The 18,856-nt window shown below is 36.7% G+C and overlaps 2 protein-coding genes across 6 annotated transcripts in view; one reads left to right on the top strand and one right to left on the bottom strand.

The window, feature by feature from the left end:
* The window catches only part of LOC106084621 (tudor domain-containing protein 1), a 787,010-nt gene that overhangs the window by 237,873 nt on the left and 530,281 nt on the right, over positions 1-18,856 (bottom strand). The gene's annotated exons all lie outside the window — the stretch shown is intronic.
* The window catches only part of LOC106084622 (uncharacterized), a 102,674-nt gene that overhangs the window by 42,645 nt on the left and 41,173 nt on the right, over positions 1-18,856 (top strand). Inside the window, exon 2 of the mRNA XM_013248449.2 lies at positions 13,339-13,533. Within this exon, the coding sequence (XP_013103903.2) occupies positions 13,339-13,533 (195 nt within the window). The remainder of the gene's footprint in view (positions 1-13,338; positions 13,534-18,856) is intronic.

The raw sequence follows: 18,856 nt of genomic DNA, 5'->3' as shown, positions 1-18,856 counted from the left end.
ACGAATTTGAATTAAATCTTCTGGTTGCCAAATATATACTGTCGAGGTGTGGCTCTATCCCAATTTTAAGAGTTATAGCTCACTTCGTAAAAAGATACAATTTTGTACGTAAATGTACGAATTCAAAAAAAATCCTCTAGTCGCCCAAGGTGTACCCATATAGCAACTTTGAGCGCTTCAACCCAAGTCGTAAAGAAAGGATGGTGCTTTCTTCGAACGTTTTAGTACCAAAATGAGCCAATTTCAATACAATCAAGTTGCCCGATGGAAGCCTTCGTGGCGTGGGTATTGAGCCCATTAAAAGAGCATTTTTCATCCGATATACTTTATAACCTTTTGTTGAATGCGGTCTAAGTCGGACCATATTTGAATATAGACTGAAATAGAGTATTGCGTCCATAAAAGGAGCACTTTTCATTCCATTTAAAACAGCGAGTTTTTGTAGACCTCTATACTCCTTTGTCAAATGTGGTCCAGGTCGGACCACATTTGGATATGCTGCCATATACACCTACCTCTATTCTCTATGGATAAATGGCTTTTGAGAATTACTCATCGGTCATCTCTATTCATGTAAATAGAGGTATAACACAAAAGAGTTGATTTAGCAGAAAACGTATTTTAAGATTTCATTTCCCTTTCCTTTATAAATTAACTTAACCCTTGCTCGAAAACTATTTTTTTTATATGTGTGTGAAGATAAATTCCGAATTTAACTAGCAGAGACACAAACCGCTTTGTTAACAGAGTGCGAGAGAGAGTAACAGAAGTATTAACAGAGATCCACTGAGGGGTTAGCAGAGCTCTGTAAATACTTAACAGAACCAAAAAACAAGAGAAATTAATTAAATTTCTTACTTTTTATCAATTTTTGCAAATATTTGTAAAAAAAAAAGTAAAACCATAACAAAATTTGGAGTAAAATATCAATGCTTTGAATCAAAAACACCAAATTAAAAATATCTATTACCGTAGTACTGAGAAAAATGAAAAATTTATAAAAAAAATATTCTGGGCAGGATTATGACCAATGGTCCTGGAGGACATCTAAGAATTCTACAAGGTACTACCATACATCGTTGGAAAGGTTACGACAGGAGCTTTCCAAAACATGTCCTTATTCGAAAATCGAGCAGTTGGTTTTTTCAAATTCCTGTCTTTTTTTAAGAATTTCTCGAAAAAAAATCTGGACAGGATTATGGCCAACGCTCCTGGAGGACATCTAAAAATTCTACAAGGTACTACCATACATCGTTGAAAAGGTGACTATGTGTGCTTTCCAAAACATGTCTTTATTTGAAAATCGAGCAGTTGGTTTTTTCAAATTCCTGTCTTTTTTAAAAAAAATCTGGACAGGATAATGTCCAATGCTCCTGGAGGACATCTAAGAATTCTACAAGGTACTACCATACATCGTTGGAAAGGTGACGATGTGTGCTTTCCAAAACATGCCCTTATTCGAAAATCGAGCAGTTGGTTTTTTCAAATTCCTGTCTTTTTTAAAAAAATTCTCGAAAAAAAATCTGGACAGGATAATGTCCAATGCTCCTGGAGGACATCTAAGAATTCTACAAGGTACTACCATACATCGTTGGAAAGGTGACGATGTGTGCTTTCCAAAACATGCCCTTATTCGAAAATCGAGCAGTTGGTTTTTTCAAATTCCTGTCTTTTTTAAAAAAGTTCTCAAAAAAATTCTTGAAAGGATTATGGCCAACGCTCCTGGAGGACATCTAAGAATTCTACAAGGTACTACCATACATCGTTGGAAAGGTGACGATGTGTGCTTTCCAAAACATGCCCTTATTCGAAAATCGAGCAGTTGGTTTTTTCAAATTCCTGTCTTTTTTAAAAAAATTCTCAAAAAAATTCTGGAAAGGATTATGGCCAACGCTCCTGGAGGACATCTAAGAATTCTACAAGGTACTACCATACATCGTTGGAAAGGTGACGATGTGTGCTTTCCAAAACATGCCCTTATTCGAAAATCGAGCAGTTGGTTCTTTCAAATTCCTGTCTTTTTTAAAAAAATTCTCGAAAAAAAATCTGGACAGGATAATGGCCAATGCTCCTGGAGGACATCTAAGAATTCTACAAGGTACTTCCATACATCGTTGGAAAGGTGACGATGTGTGCTTTCCAAAACATGTCGTTATTCGAAAATCGAGCAGTTGGTTTTTTCAAATTCCTGTCTTTTTTAAAAAAATTCTCAAAAAAATTCTGGAAAGGATTATGGCCAACGCTCCTGGAGGACATCTAAGAATTCTACATCGTTGGAAAGGTGACGATGTGTGCTTTCCAAAACATGCCCTTATTCGAAAATCGAGCAGATGGTTTTTTCAAATTCCTGTCTTTTTTAAAAAAATTCTCGAAAAAAAATCTGGACAGGATAATGTCCAATGCTCCTGGAGGACATCTAAGAATTCTACAAGGTACTACCATACATCGTTGGAAAGGTGACGATGTGTGCTTTCCAAAACATTCCCTTATTCGAAAATCGAGCAGATGGTTTTTTCAAATTCCTGTCTTTTTTAAAAAAATTCTCGAAAAAAAATCTGGAAAGGATTATGGCCAACGCTCCTGGAGGACATCTAAGAATTCTACAAGGTACTACCATACATCGTTGGAAAGGTGACGATGTGTGCTTTCCAAAACATGTCCTTATTCGAAAATCGAGCAGTTGGTTTTTTCAAATTCCTTTTTTTTTAAAAAAAATTCTCAAAAAAATTCTGGAAAGGATTATGGCCAACGCTCCTGGAGGACATCTAAGAATTCTACAAGGTACTTCCATACATCGTTGGAAAGGTGACGATGTGTGCTTTCCAAAACATGCCCTTATTCGAAAATCGAGCAGTTGGTTTTTTCAAATTCCTGTCTTTTTTAAAAAAGTTCTCAAAAAAATTCTTGAAAGGATTATAGCCAACGCTCCTGGAGGACATCTAAGAATTCTACAAGGTACTACCATACATCGTTGGAAAGGTGACGATGTGTGCTTTCCAAAACATGCCCTTATTCGAAAATCGAGCAGTTGGTTTTTTCAAATTCCTGTCTTTTTTAAAAAAATTCTCGAAAAAAAATCTGGACAGGATAATGTCCAATGCTCCTGGAGGACATCTAAGAATTCTACAAGGTACTACCATACATCGTTGGAAAGGTGACGATGTGTGCTTTCCAAAACATGCCCTTATTTGAAAATCGAGCAGTTGGTTTTTTCAAATTCCTGTCTTTTTTAAAAAAGTTCTCAAAAAAATTCTTGAAAGGATTATGGCCAACGCTCCTGGAGGACATCTAAGAATTCTACAAGGTACTACCATACATCGTTGGAAAGGTGACGATGTGTGCTTTCCAAAACATGCCCTTATTCGAAAATCGAGCAGTTGGTTTTTTCAAATTCCTGTTTTTTTTAAAAAAATTCTGGAAAAAAAATCGGGACAGGATAATGGCCAAAGCTCCTGGAGGACATCTAAGAATTCTACAAGGTACTACCATACATCGTTGGAAAGGTGACGATGTGTGCTTTCCAAAACATGCCCTTATTCGAAAATCGAGCAGTTGGTTTTTTCAAATTCCTTTCTTTTTTAAAGAAATTCTCGAAAAAAAATCTGGACAGGATAATGTCCAATGCTCCAGGAGGACATCTAAGAATTCTACAAGGTACTACCATACATCGTTGGAAAGGTGACGATGTGTGCTTTCCAAAACATGCCCTTATTCGAAAATCGAGCAGTTGGTTTTTTCAAATTCCTGTCTTTTTTAAAAAAGTTCTCAAAAAAATTCTTGAAAGGATTATGGCCAACGCTCCTGGAGGACATCTAAGAATTCTACAAGGTACTACCATACATCGTTGGAAAGGTGACGATGTGTGCTTTCCAAAACATGCCCTTATTCGAAAATCGAGCAGTTGGTTTTTTCAAATTCCTGTCTTTTTTAAAGAAATTCTCGAAAAAAAATCTGGACAGGATAATGTCCAATGCTCCTGGAGGACATCTAAGAATTCTACAAGGTACTACCATACATCGTTGGAAAGGTGACGATGTGTGCTTTCCAAAACATGCCCTTATTCGAAAATCGAGCAGTTGGTTTTTTCAAATTCCTGTCTTTTTTAAAAAAATTCTCAAAAAAATTCTGGAAAGGATTATGGCCAACGCTCCTGGAGGACATCTAAGAATTCTACAAGGTACTACCATACATCGTTGGAAAGGTGACGATGTGTGCTTTCCAAAACATGCCCTTATTCGAAAATCGAGCAGTTGGTTCGAATAAGGACATGTTTTGGAAAGCACACATCGTCACCTTTCCAACGATGTATGGTAGTACCTTGTAGAATTCTTAGATGTCCTCCAGGAGCGTTGGCCATAATCCTTTCCAGAATTTTTTTGAGAATTTTTTTAAAAAAGACAGGAATTTGAAAAAACCAACTGCTCGATTTTCGAATAACGACATGTTTTGGAAAGCACACATCGTCACCTTTCCAACGATGTATGGTAGTACCTTGTAGAATTCTTAGATGTCCTCCAGGAGCATTGGCCATTATCCTGTCCCGATTTTTTTTCCAGAATTTTTTTAAAAAAAACAGGAATTTGAAAAAACCAACTGCTCGATTTTCGAATAAGGACATGTTTTGGAAAGCACACATCGTCACCTTTCCAACGATGTATGGTAGTACCTTGTAGAATTCTTAGATGTCCTCCAGGAGCATTGGACATTATCCTGTCCAGATTTTTTTTCGAGAATTTTTTTAAAAAAGACAGGAATTTGAAAAAACCAACTGCTCGATTTTCGAATAAGGGCATGTTTTGGAAAGCACACATCGTCACCTTTCCAACGATGTATGGTAGTACCTTGTAGAATTCTTAGATGTCCTCCAGGAGCGTTGGCCATAATCCTTTCAAGAATTTTTTTGAGAACTTTTTTAAAAAAGACAGGAATTTGAAAAAACCAACTGCTCGATTTTCGAATAAGGGCATGTTTTGGAAAGCACACATCGTCACCTTTCCAACGATGTATGGTAGTACCTTGTAGAATTCTTAGATGTCCTCCAGGAGCATTGGACATTATCCTGTCCAGATTTTTTTTCGAGAATTTTTTTAAAAAAGACAGGAATTTGAAAAAACCAACTGCTCGATTTTCGAATAACGACATGTTTTGGAAAGCACACATCGTCACCTTTCCAACGATGTATGGTAGTACCTTGTAGAATTCTTAGATGTCCTCCAGGAGCATTGGCCATTATCCTGTCCCGATTTTTTTTCCAGAATTTTTTTAAAAAAAACAGGAATTTGAAAAAACCAACTGCTCGATTTTCGAATAAGGACATGTTTTGGAAAGCACACATCGTCACCTTTCCAACGATGTATGGTAGTACCTTGTAGAATTCTTAGATGTCCTCCAGGAGCATTGGACATTATCCTGTCCAGATTTTTTTTCGAGAATTTTTTTAAAAAAGACAGGAATTTGAAAAAACCAACTGCTCGATTTTCGAATAAGGGCATGTTTTGGAAAGCACACATCGTCACCTTTCCAACGATGTATGGTAGTACCTTGTAGAATTCTTAGATGTCCTCCAGGAGCGTTGGCCATAATCCTTTCAAGAATTTTTTTGAGAACTTTTTTAAAAAAGACAGGAATTTGAAAAAACCAACTGCTCGATTTTCGAATAAGGGCATGTTTTGGAAAGCACACATCGTCACCTTTCCAACGATGTATGGTAGTACCTTGTAGAATTCTTAGATGTCCTCCAGGAGCATTGGACATTATCCTGTCCAGATTTTTTTTCGAGAATTTCTTTAAAAAAGACAGGAAATTGAAAAAACCAACTGCTCGATTTTCGAATAAGGGCATGTTTTGGAAAGCACACATCGTCACCTTTCCAACGATGTATGGTAGTACCTTGTAGAATTCTTAGATGTCCTCCAGGAGCGTTGGCCATAATCCTTTCAAGAATTTTTTTGAGAACTTTTTTAAAAAAGACAGGAATTTGAAAAAACCAACTGCTCGATTTTCGAATAAGGGCATGTTTTGGAAAGCACACATCGTCACCTTTCCAACGATGTATGGTAGTACCTTGTAGAATTCTTAGATGTCCTCCAGGAGCGTTGGCCATAATCCTTTCCAGAATTTTTTTGAGAATTTTTTTTAAAAAAGACAGGAATTTGAAAAAACCAACTGCTCGATTTTCGAATAACGACATGTTTTGGAAAGCACACATCGTCACCTTTCCAACGATGTATGGTAGTACCTTGTAGAATTCTTAGATGTCCTCCAGGAGCGTTGGCCATAATCCTTTCAAGAATTTTTTTGAGAACTTTTTTAAAAAAGACAGGAATTTGAAAAAACCAACTGCTCGATTTTCGAATAAGGGCATGTTTTGGAAAGCACACATCGTCACCTTTCCAACGATGTATGGTAGTACCTTGTAGAATTCTTAGATGTCCTCCAGGAGCATTGGCCATTATCCTGTCCCGATTTTTTTTCCAGAATTTTTTTAAAAAAGACAGGAATTTGAAAAAACCAACTGCTCGATTTTCGAATAATGGCATGTTTTGGAAAGCACACATCGTCACCTTTCCAACGATGTATGGTAGTACCTTGTAGAATTCTTAGATGTCCTCCAGGAGCGTTGGCCATAATCCTTTCCAGATTTTTTTCGAGAATTTTTTTAAAAAAGACAGGAATTTGAAAAAACCAACTGCTCGATTTTCGAATAAGGGAATGTTTTGGAAAGCACACATCGTCACCTTTCCAACGATGTATGGTAGTACCTTGTAGAATTCTTAGATGTCCTCCAGGAGCATTGGACATTATCCTGTCCAGATTTTTTTTCGAGAATTTTTTTAAAAAAGACAGGAATTTGAAAAAACCAACTGCTCGATTTTCGAATAAGGGCATGTTTTGGAAAGCACACATCGTCACCTTTCCAACGATGTATGGTAGAACCTTGTAGAATTCTTAGATGTCCTCCAGGAGCGTTGGCCATAATCCTTTCCAGAATTTTTTTGAGAATTTTTTTAAAAAAGACAGGAATTTGAAAAAACCAACTGCTCGATTTTCGAATAACGACATGTTTTGGAAAGCACACATCGTCACCTTTCCAACGATGTATGGTAGTACCTTGTAGAATTCTTAGATGTCCTCCAGGAGCGTTGGCCATAATCCTTTCCAGAATTTTTTTGAGAACTTTTTTAAAAAAGACAGGAATTTGAAAAAACCAACTGCTCGATTTTCGAATAAGGGCATGTTTTGGAAAGCACACATCGTCACCTTTCCAACGATGTATGGTAGTACCTTGTAGAATTCTTAGATGTCCTCCAGGAGCATTGGACATGTCCTGTCCAGATTTTTTTTCGAGAATTTTTTTAAAAAAGACAGGAATTTGAAAAAACCAACTGCTCGATTTTCGAATAAGGGCATGTTTTGGAAAGCACACATCGTCACCTTTCCAACGATGTATGGTAGTACCTTGTAGAATTCTTAGATGTCCTCCAGGAGCATTGGCCATTATCCTGTCCCGATTTTTTTTCCAGAATTTTTTTAAAAAAGACAGGAATTTGAAAAAACCAACTGCTCGATTTTCGAATAAGGACATGTTTTGGAAAGCACACATCGTCACCTTTCCAACGATGTATGGTAGTACCTTGTAGAATTCTTAGATGTCCTCCAGGAGCGTTGGCCACAATCCTTTCCAGATTTTTTTTCGAGAATTTTTTAAAAAAGACAGGAATTTGAAAAAACCAACTGCTCGATTTTCGAATAAGGGAATGTTTTGGAAAGCACACATCGTCACCTTTCCAACGATGTATGGTAGTACCTTGTAGAATTCTTAGATGTCCTCCAGGAGCATTGGACATTATCCTGTCCAGATTTTTTTTCGAGAATTTTTTTAAAAAAGACAGGAATTTGAAAAAACCAACTGCTCGATTTTCGAATAAGGGCATGTTTTGGAAAGCACACATCGTCACCTTTCCAACGATGTATGGTAGTACCTTGTAGAATTCTTAGATGTCCTCCAGGAGCGTTGGCCATAATCCTTTCCAGAATTTTTTTGAGAATTTTTTTAAAAAAGACAGGAATTTGAAAAAACCAACTGCTCGATTTTCGAATAACGACATGTTTTGGAAAGCACACATCGTCACCTTTCCAACGATGTATGGTAGTACCTTTTAGAATTCTTAGATGTCCTCCAGGAGCGTTGGCCATAATCCTTTCAAGAATTTTTTTGAGAACTTTTTTAAAAAAGACAGGAATTTGAAAAAACCAACTGCTCGATTTTCGAATAAGGGCATGTTTTGGAAAGCACACATCGTCACCTTTCCAACGATGTATGGTAGTACCTTGTAGAATTCTTAGATGTCCTCCAGGACCATTGGTCATAATCCTGCCCAGAATATTTTTTTTATAAATTTTTCATTTTTCTCAGTACTACGGTAATAGATATTTTTAATTTGGTGTTTTTGATTCAAAGCATTGATATTTTACTCCAAATTTTGTTATGGTTTTACTTTTTTTTTACAAATATTTGCAAAAATTGATAAAAGGTAAGAAATTTAATTAATTTCTCTTGTTTTTTGGTTGTGTTAAGTATTTACAGAGCTCTGCTAACCCCTCAGTGGATCTCTGTTAATACTTCTGTTACTCTCTCTCGCACTCTGTTAACAAAGCGGTTTGTGTCTCTGCTAGTTAAATTCGGAATTTATCTTCACACACATTTTTTTTATGTTAAACTAAAGAAAATCTGAATTAGTTTTTAAAAACAGATGTAATTTCCAATTCAAGGCATAAAAAAAAGATTATTAATATTAATTAATTTCCAACTTTTGGGCTATTTGCTTTCAACGTATGGATTTTGGGTAAATTTATTTTATGAAATATTTTAAAATAATGTAGCTTTAATAAAATGATTTAGTATTATAACATTTCGAGAATTGATTTGAACACAACTGTGTATATACCTCAGGCGCTGGGGTCTTTTATGGACAATATCTGCTTTTCATTTTGACTCTCATAATGAATTTTTAGGAAACAACAAAGAAAAGCTTTGGACGAGAAACAATGAACAATAGCACTAATATTTTACATTCTGAAACCATATTACATTTGTTAACACCAACAATCACATGTTGATCAAATTAAAAAAAAAATACAAAATATCTCATGTTTTGACAATTGGAAACTTTGTTAGTTAAATGCCTAATATTTTAGGATTACTAATGTCAATATATTATCTGCTATGTAATTTGCAATAAAATTGAAGCATTTCAACTTTAAAACGATGAAAAAACAAAATTCAGCTATTTTTAGCGCAAGGTATACATATATATTGGCCAAGATATAATTATATATAAGGCCAGATATAATTATATATAGCAACAGATATAATTATATTTAATTCAATACGACAGATCTATTTGGATCTAATTAGATCCAACTGTATATTATCCGAGATATATTTGGATCTGACCATATCAATCTGACCCGAGTAGTGAAGTAACATTTTGTTCATTTTAGTGCCAGAATATACGAGTTTGAAAAAAAATCTCTTCTAGTCGCCTAACATATACTGGCAAGGCGTAACAGTATCCCAAATTTTAGAGCTATAGTCCTGAAATTTGAAAAAAAACTTCTAGTAGCTAAATATATACTGTCAAGTTGGAACTATGTCCCGAATTTCATGCCGTAGCTCAGTAGCCGTTGTTTGGTAATCGCCCGATTTGTACAGTTTTAAGTATCTCAGTTTTAAGAGTTGTACCTCAATCTGTAAAGAAAGTACCATTTTTGTAGTCGTTTAAAATACATTGTCAAGTTTCACCGGTATCCCAAATTTTGCGGTTTTAGTGCAATCTGTAAGGACAATACTATTTTGTACGTTTTGGAACCTAAATGTACCAATTTAAACAAATAAAAACGTGCTAAGTTCGGCCGGGCCGAATTTTATATACCCTCCATCTAGGATCGCCTTTGTCGAGTTCTTTGCGCGGTATCTCCTTTTAGGCAAACAAAGAATAATGAATAAGAGCTGTTATGCTATTGAAGCTACATCAAGTCATAGTCCGATTCGGACCATTAATGAATTGTATGCTGAACATTGTATATGTCATTGTATAATATTTCAGTTCATTGGGATAAGAATTGCGGCTTGTAGGGGCTTAAGAAGCAAAATCGGGAGATCGGTTTATATGGGAGCTGTATCAAGCTATAGATCGATTCAGACCAGATTGGACACGTATGTTGACGGTCATAAGAGAAGCCGTTGTAGACATTTCTGCAAAATCGGATTAGAATTGTGCCGTCTAGATGGTCATAAAGTACGGATCCCAGATCGGTTTATAAGGCAGCTATATCAGGTTATGTACGGATTTGCGCCATACTAAGCAAAGTTAATGGAGGTCATAACAAAACACCTCATGCAAAATTTCAGCCAAATCGGATGAGAATTGCGCTCTCCAGCGGTTTATATGGCAACTATACCAGGTTATAAACCGATTTGAATCATACTTAACACAGTTGTTGAAAGTATTAACAAAGTCAAGACCCCAGATCGGTTTATATGGCAGCTATATCAGGTTATGCACCGATTTAGACCATACTTAGCACAGTTGTTGGAAGTAATACCCAAAAACCACGTGCAAAATCAGGTGAGAATTGCGCCCTCTAAAGGCCCAAGAAGTCAAGACCCAAGATCGGTTTATATGTCAGCTTTATCAAAACATAGACAGATAGAGCCCATTTACAATCCCAGCCGACCTACACTAATAACAAGTATTTGTGCAAAATTTCAAGCGGCTAGCTTTACTCCGTCGAAAGTTAGCGTGCTTTCGACAAACAGACGGAAGGACGGACGGACTGACAGACGAAGATGGACATAAATGTTCTTGATTGATATATATATATACATATATATATATACATAGGGTCTTAGACGAATATTTCGAGGAGTTACAAACAGAATGACGAAATTAGTAATTTCCCCCATCCTATGGTGTAGAGTATAAAATGTTATGCTATATTCAAGCTGTATCAAGTTATGGTACAATTCGGAGCATAATTGAATTAAATGCAGCAGACTAAAGTAGAAGTCATTGTGTTAAATTTCAGCCAAATCGAATAAGATATGCGTCCTTTAGGGGCTCAAGAAGTAAAAAATGGAGATTGGTTTCAAGAGGAGCTGCATCAGGGCGTAAACTTATTCAGACCATATTTGACACCTATGTTGAAGGTCATGGGAAAAGCCGTTGTACAGCCAAATCGGATAATTATTGCGCCCTCTAAAGGATCAAGAAGTCAAGATCCCAGATCGGTTTATATGGCAGCTATACCAGATTATGGAGCCATTTGAACCGTGTTTGGCAAAGTTTTTGCTGAATCGGACAGGAATTGCGCCCTCTAGTGCCTCAAAAAGTCAAGATTGAAGATCGTATCGAGCTGTATCGAGCTTAACTTCTTCAAAAGATGGACGCTAGATAGACTTCAAATGTCATGACGATCAAGAATATATATACTCAGAATAACGAAATTAGTATACCCCCATGCTATGGTAGAGGGTATAAAAAAGCCTTTTGCAGCTAGTGCTCAGTCCTTAGAGAAAAAACCAAATAGCCCCAAATACAGCATTGCCGTTCGCAGTTTTTGACAATAATCTATTTCGTACTTGTTTGCACTTTTTGGTACCTAAATGCACGAATTTTAATTAAAAAAGTCATTCAGTTAACCTACATACATTTCCTAGTTGTTCCCACATGCCAAATTTCAGAGCTTTAGCTCAATTCTTAAAGCAATAACGAAATGGTACCAAATACTAAACTAACGTGTTCTCCCGTTTGCAGCATTTTTTCATATTTTTTCTTCCTACCCCATTTATTTCGTAACAAAAATCGTTTAAGCAAAATTTCGAAGTTCTAGCTCTAAGAAAAGTACACTTATTTCGCTTACATATTTTTTTATATAGAATAACATTTTCCTTATATGACTTAAAGTAGTCATAAATGGTTTAATTTAAAACTTCATGTTTATTTTTATTTAAATTTTATTTTCGAATAAAATATTAAACCAAATATCAAAATGTTGGCAGGCATAAGTATTTTGACACTTAATTTTATTATAAGAATAAATTAAATATAATTAATGTTATGATCAAATTACTAGAAAATAGAGCTTAGAGGAGTGGGCGTGACCTTTGGCGATCGTTTGGTGTGGATTTTACTAAAATTTTATTAAAATAAATTGCGATATTTTATCGTAAAGCTTCAATTTCCGCCATTGAATCTTCTTCAGTGCTTGTTACCAAATTATAGCGTCTATGCTTGAATAAGATCTGTACAATTTTTAGATCTAGACGTGGTGGTGACCAGTCTAATGAATTTGGCATAATCTAATAGAAAGAATTAGTCCTTTATGGCAAATAGTATTGCCTAGCCGTAAAATAAATGATCGGCCAATAAATATATCACCAGAGGGAAGAGAAATTTCGTTAACAAATTTGTCAAAATTTTACCTTCATCCATTCTTCAATTCGTTTGGACCAAGTTCCCACACCCGTAAAGGTGACGAAGTCGAATGGACTAGGTTAGGGTTATAATGTAGTAAACGCCGAGTAGAGAGCAAAGTCGATGGGTGCGAGAAAACAGTTCCAAAGCATTTTGTTTGCATTATTGCTGTTCACTTTTTAACGTGTTTCGATCAAATAATTAGTGAACGTTTTTTCCGGCATTATATAAATAATGAAATTTATAAAATGCATCCCTTTTTAGTGTTATAGGAAGTTTCTCCAATTACTTTGGTGTGAATAATGCTCTTCATCAGAAGAATCCTTTGTCGTGTGCAGCATTTCTCAATGGAAGGTTTAGCGAATCTAACATAGAAATATGAATTCAAGTGTCTGGCCATATGAAAAAGCCCCGCTTATGAAAAGGTGGCACTCAATTTCGAAAGTATTAGAAGTAGACTACGCACCTAACATTAAATTATGGATTCAAGTTTCAAATATATTTAACCCCTAAACGTCTTTGCGGACATATAACCTTATTATGACATTTGAGAGCAGAATACCAATTTGATATCCAAATTTTGGGCCAAGTATCTCAAGGTTGCCAAAGCTTCTTATTGCGGCATGTGGCATGTTTATGCCAATCTGGGTCTCAATGTGGAACATGAAATAATATCATGAGAACCCGTCCTATAGCACAAGTAGACATGAAGTCTGATCAAAAGCAGCATGGGACTCAAATGAGGGGAATATGGCAATAGAATCCTTAAAAAAATTTCAAACAGATCCTTAGTTTACACATAAAATTTTCCAGAATTTCTTGATTCTGCCTCTTGATTCTTTCCTCTTGATTCTTTCAGATTGCCGGGAAACAGTTCGTTCAAAAAGAGCCAAAAGAGTGAGAGCTCCCAATCCCATTAATTTTGAACCAGAGCCGCAACAGAACTTGGATCGCGATGACAGCAACAACGATGAGAAAGATATTCCCGAGATACCCGCAAATTTCTTAAGTCCTTCAGTAAGGGAATATTTGGAACTGGGCAAATCAATACCAGGTAAGCCAATTCATGTCCTAGATTTTAACACCAAATTTTCACCAGAAGCTCCTACGAAATGTTTAAAAAAGGTGCGGTTATAAATTCACCCCATGCTGCTATGGGCATTCATTATGCCAGTATTCGGCTTGTTGTACGCTCTAAATAATAAAAAAAAACCTTGAAAAATAATATTTTAAGTTAGGAATTCCGTGCTGCTTACAAAATCCCTAATTGTTTTCCATGCCAGGCCCTTTAGTTGGCTTATGTCTGCTATTGTGTCCCCACCTAAGTACCGGTATCTGATAGCCGCGAAAACCGGGCAATGATATAGGAAATGCTCCAACATCTCATCAACTTCCCCACATGCCCCACATATGCTGTCACTTGCAGCACAGATTTTGCATAAGTGAGCTCGTAGCCCAATGTGTCCTGTAATAATACCAATAGCTATACTGACCTTCTGCTTACTTTCTTTCAGTAAAAGCCTCGTCTTCTCACAATCTAGATCTCTATATAGGATTATCGTCGTCTTACTGGCCGTTTCGCTATTTCACCAAGGGTTAACCAAGTTTATTGACGGCAATCCTCTGGCTTTCACTGCCAAATCGTCTGCTTTTTCATTTCCCTACCTTCCAGGTTTAATATCTTCGCCTCGATTATACCGCCATGGTATGACCTGTTCCTATTCTCTATCCATTCTCCCATGTTCTATGAACCTGTCCATCATCATCGCAGTCCACCAAACTACTGAGGCGTAAGTAAGTATTGGTCTAATCGCGCTCATGTGGAGCCAGTCGACTATCTCGGATTCACGCCCAATTTCAAGCCTTCGACCCGTCTACATAGTGCCCACCATCTATGAGCCTTCTCGGTACCCTCCTGAATATGACACTTCCAATTCAGTTTCCTGTCAAAGATCACTCCTAAGTAATTGACCTTGTCAGATATCAAAATCGTTCTACTGAGGAAACGAGGTGCGTCAAATTGGCCCACTTATGTCTTCACGACGAAGATTTCGGTTTCATCTGGTTTAAAACTGAGACCCCTGGGTCTAGATTATTTTGGCCCCTCTGCATAGCTGTATCGGGTCCTTAGAAGTATTATAACATCATCTGTATAGCAAACGGCTTCAAAGGAGTCCTCAGTCAGCATCCGTAATAGGTCATTTATGGTTGTCACCCATAGGAGCGGCGATAAAATGCCCCCCTGTGGCGTGACCTGTGCCACTTTCTCCCTTACATTTATGTCAAGTGACCCACAATTTAATTACCTAAGCATTTACTTTATCCAGTCTTTAGGGACCTGGTCCTCCCGGTACCGTTTTAAGGATTGGATCAGTGTGTCGGTCCGCACATTGTTAAAAGACCCTCGAAGTTAATGCATACCCGCAGCGTGTACGTCTTGGCAATGCACAATCTCGTGCAGGGCAGTATCTACCGATCTTCAGTTGACACAGGCATGCTTTTTGTATTTGAGCAGTTCGCTGGATGTTCTCCACTTTATAATGGTGTCTACAATACGTTTCATGGTTTTGAGTAGAAAGGACGTAAGGCTTATAGGTCTGTAGGTCTTTTGTGTCGCATACCTTGCCTTGCCGGGAAAATGCAAATGCAAATTTGCCCATGAACATTTCATTAAGGAAAGGGGGACCATGTTGCCTTGATGGGCTTAGGTATAAATACCACCCTTACCTCCTGCCAGACTTTCGGAGTATATGCAAGTCCTATGCACGCTGTGAAATTTGAGGTCAGATGGGGCGCCAGACAGTCCGCCTCCATCTGTAGTAACGCCGGAAATATTCCATCAGATCCGGGTGACTTTAATGGTTTGAAGCTCCACAAGGCTTCCCTAACCATAAATTCTGTAATGATAAGCCTTAAATCTATCTCGTTATTTCAAGATTTCGGTGTATCCGTGAGTCCCGACGCATCATGTGGAAAATGCGTTTTTATCAAAAGTTTCAATTTTTCCTCCGTTGTCTGCTCTCACTTAAATGTCTTCTACCAACGTTTCTTTTTGGACATGGGTTTTTGAGAGAAACTTTTTCATCTTGACGGCATCATTAACTCTATCGACCTGATCGTATAAAATCTTCCAGGACGCACGTTTGCCGCTCAAGTAGTCTTATTGTATTTCTTGAGCCGTGTGTAGTACACATCCCAGTAAACTTCCGTTTTTTTGTGACGTGCTCTATTATAAAGTCTGCGGACTTGTTTCCCAATGTTGCGAACCTCTCCGGACATCCAGGGTAATTCTTGGGCTGATTTCTTTCTTGAAGAGAACAACTATCTTCGAAAGTTCTACAAAAAAGTTTTTAAAAACATTCTTAAAACATTAAATATTATTTCCAGCTATCTTATTGCGAGGATTGCCTTTTATATTTCGGGATTGGACGTTCTTACGTTCTTATTTTTTACAACTACGTGGATTAACTCGATGTACCTAATTTTATTTTAGGCGATTAAGCTCCATCAAAGACCAGTGTTCATCAATGGTATGGTGAATTCAACCGAGGTCGTTGTTCACTCCAAGACGAATTTCGTGAAGGTCGTCCAAAATCAGTTGTTGTACCAAAAATCAATTGATGCAGCATATATTCAATACTGCATGTCCTGACTTGGCACCGAATGGCTTCCTTTTATTCCCTTACGTAAAAAATAAAATGTGAGGTCAACGTTTTTCGACACCTGAAGAAGCGATTGATGCGTTCAGAATGCATGTTTTGGAGATACCTCAATCAGAGTGGCAAAAGTGCTTCGATAATTGGAATATGGGGAATATTTTGAAAAAGAATAAAGCGATTTTTGATGATTAATATTAAGATCATAAAGGTGGCTTTAGTGGGATCCGATTTGCCCATTTTCGCGTGATGATGTCCAGGCGAAAGATCCAATTAAATTTTCGTATATTAAAATTTTCGATGTTTGACAACAGACCTGCTTTTTGGATGATTATCCTTTTATTTCTCTATCCTGTACATGCAGCACGCAAATGTCGAGGGAAGGTCGATTGAAACTGCCCTGGACGAAGTTGTGGATAAAATTGAAGAATTCCTCGATATGTCAGTTTAAACAGGGTTTATACGAGTTTATACTTCAAAATAGGCAATTTTGTTATCAAAAATTAGTTTTCTAAAATTTTTTCAATTTAAATTTTGGGAAAAAGTACATCTAATAGACAAGGTCGTCGAGCTTAGTTAATATAGTAATTATATCATAGATGCGTTTTTGTCAATTAATACGATTCAAATACAACATACCAACGCACCGCCCTTGAAGCCATCATTGAGCTCGTCTCGAAAGAGAAATAAACAAAATTTGTAAGATTTAAAGATCTTTGCCCTAACAGACAAAAAACTTGCAAAAACTAAAACATTTTGTCAAGGTCCACGGAACCTCATCGTGCATTGACGCAGGTAAAATAGCTATGTTAAATTGCTACAATTCAATGAATCCGCCCAAACCGATCTACATCCAAAGAAATCATTGGTTGCAATTCGATTATACATAGGTATAAATTGATGATAATGCTAAATAATTTTTAATTGTCAGCACCAAAGATAAGTCATTTTCTTAATTCAGAAGTTAACTTGATTACGATACTACTGAGAGCATTAACATTCACCCGAACAGTTAGGGTGAAATTTGTGTAGAAAGTTCGTACTCTTCTCTTAAATACCTTATATTTGATACCCATATTATCCCAATCAGTAAACATGTCCGTTCAGGTGGATTGCGGGATGGGGCGCCCCCAAGTTATTTGACCCCAAAATTATGCACCAATTTCGTGCTTTTGCCATGAGGTGGCATAAAATTTCTTCTTTAAATTAGCGCATCAATCTTCGCGATCTAGTGTTTTTGAAAATGGGGGCAAATATCCCAATTTTACTTCTTGATTTGGCTTAAATATAACATGACATAGCTCCCATATAAACCGATCTCCTGATTTGATTCTTGAGCCCTTATTAACCGCAATTTGCATCCGATTTGGCTGAAATTTTGCATATAGTGTTCTGTTCCGACTTCCAACAACTGTGTCAACTACGGACAAAATCACTTTATAAACTGATATAGCTCCCATGTAAACCGGTCTCTCGATCATCCTGGTTCGGTTCCTAGAAGCTTTAATTTTTGCTGGGTTGACAGAAGTTTCGTACGTAAAATAAAATTATGCCCTTCAGATGTTCATAACCAATCTATTGGTTGTGCAAATCATTTCCATAACAATAAATTTGTTTTGGATATTTTTCTGTTAATTGTAGAAAAGCAGTCATCTTCAGGCAAATTTACATATTGGGATTCTTCAAATAGAGAAACATACACATAAAATATGTCAAAAGTCTGCTCTTTTAATTGTTTTTTACAGTACTATTTTTGGTACCAATAACAAATATAGGGCAATAACCTCAATGTCAACATTGGTGGTCGCTACTGAACTGTTTATGAACCTTCGTAGTATATGGAATCATCAGCATTCGGTTGCTAAAAAAATTGGTTGAGGCAACGAACCTGTTTTCAGTGTGTAGGGGCTCAGTTCTCGTTCCATGAAAACATTAATGAAAAAAAAAAATATTTTCATTTTTGTTTTCACATGGCAGCATTGTTTTGTTTTTGTGTTTATCCAACACAAGAAGCAGAAACGCTTTGAAACCGCAAAAACCTTTTCATTTTGTGTTTTCATAGAACAAGAATTGTGGTTCTGAGTAAAAAGACTTTAATGCCATAGCTATTTAAAGTTGAAAAAGATCACTAGGGACCTCATTGTGTACAAAAGGTTTCAGGCACTAAATAACGGAGCATACGAAATAACAATTCATTCATTCACATAAAAGAGACAGCAAAGTAATTTAAATTTGCTTGGGCCAAAAAAATACTGAAGCCGATAGGAATGGAGGCCACTGTAGCGCAGAGGTGCAAGCAATTCTCCCCGGACTCGGCTTTTACAAGGAGGTCTCTTATAATTGAGCATAAACTTGGATTGAACCCTGAGCATAAACTTGGATTGGACCCATGGCAATTTGGCATTGATAAGTATGCAATTTCATTCTTTAAAACCATAAATTTAACGACAACTTCTCTTGTTTTAATACGAAATATTATTTATCCCTTACTTTAAATATCTATGGATTCAGGTTTGAGTTCCAATATAACCACCCTTTGATGTTCGTAAGAAATGGGATGAAAAGTTACCTAAAGCGGTCGATATTATTTTGAAGCTATTCTGCAATATTCTTCCTTACCACGACTTGTTGCATGCATTCCTATGAAGAGGTGTGGGACAACGATTTGTTAGCGTTCTTGTCAAGCACATATTACGGTGAATTCGCTACAAATTTCCATTT

The sequence above is a fragment of the Stomoxys calcitrans genome, chromosome 2 (assembly GCF_963082655.1).
Source record: "Stomoxys calcitrans chromosome 2, idStoCalc2.1, whole genome shotgun sequence".
Taxonomy (NCBI): domain Eukaryota; kingdom Metazoa; phylum Arthropoda; class Insecta; order Diptera; family Muscidae; genus Stomoxys; species Stomoxys calcitrans.
Note: the sequence above shows the minus strand (reverse complement) of the source record. Positions and strands in the feature narration are given on the sequence as shown.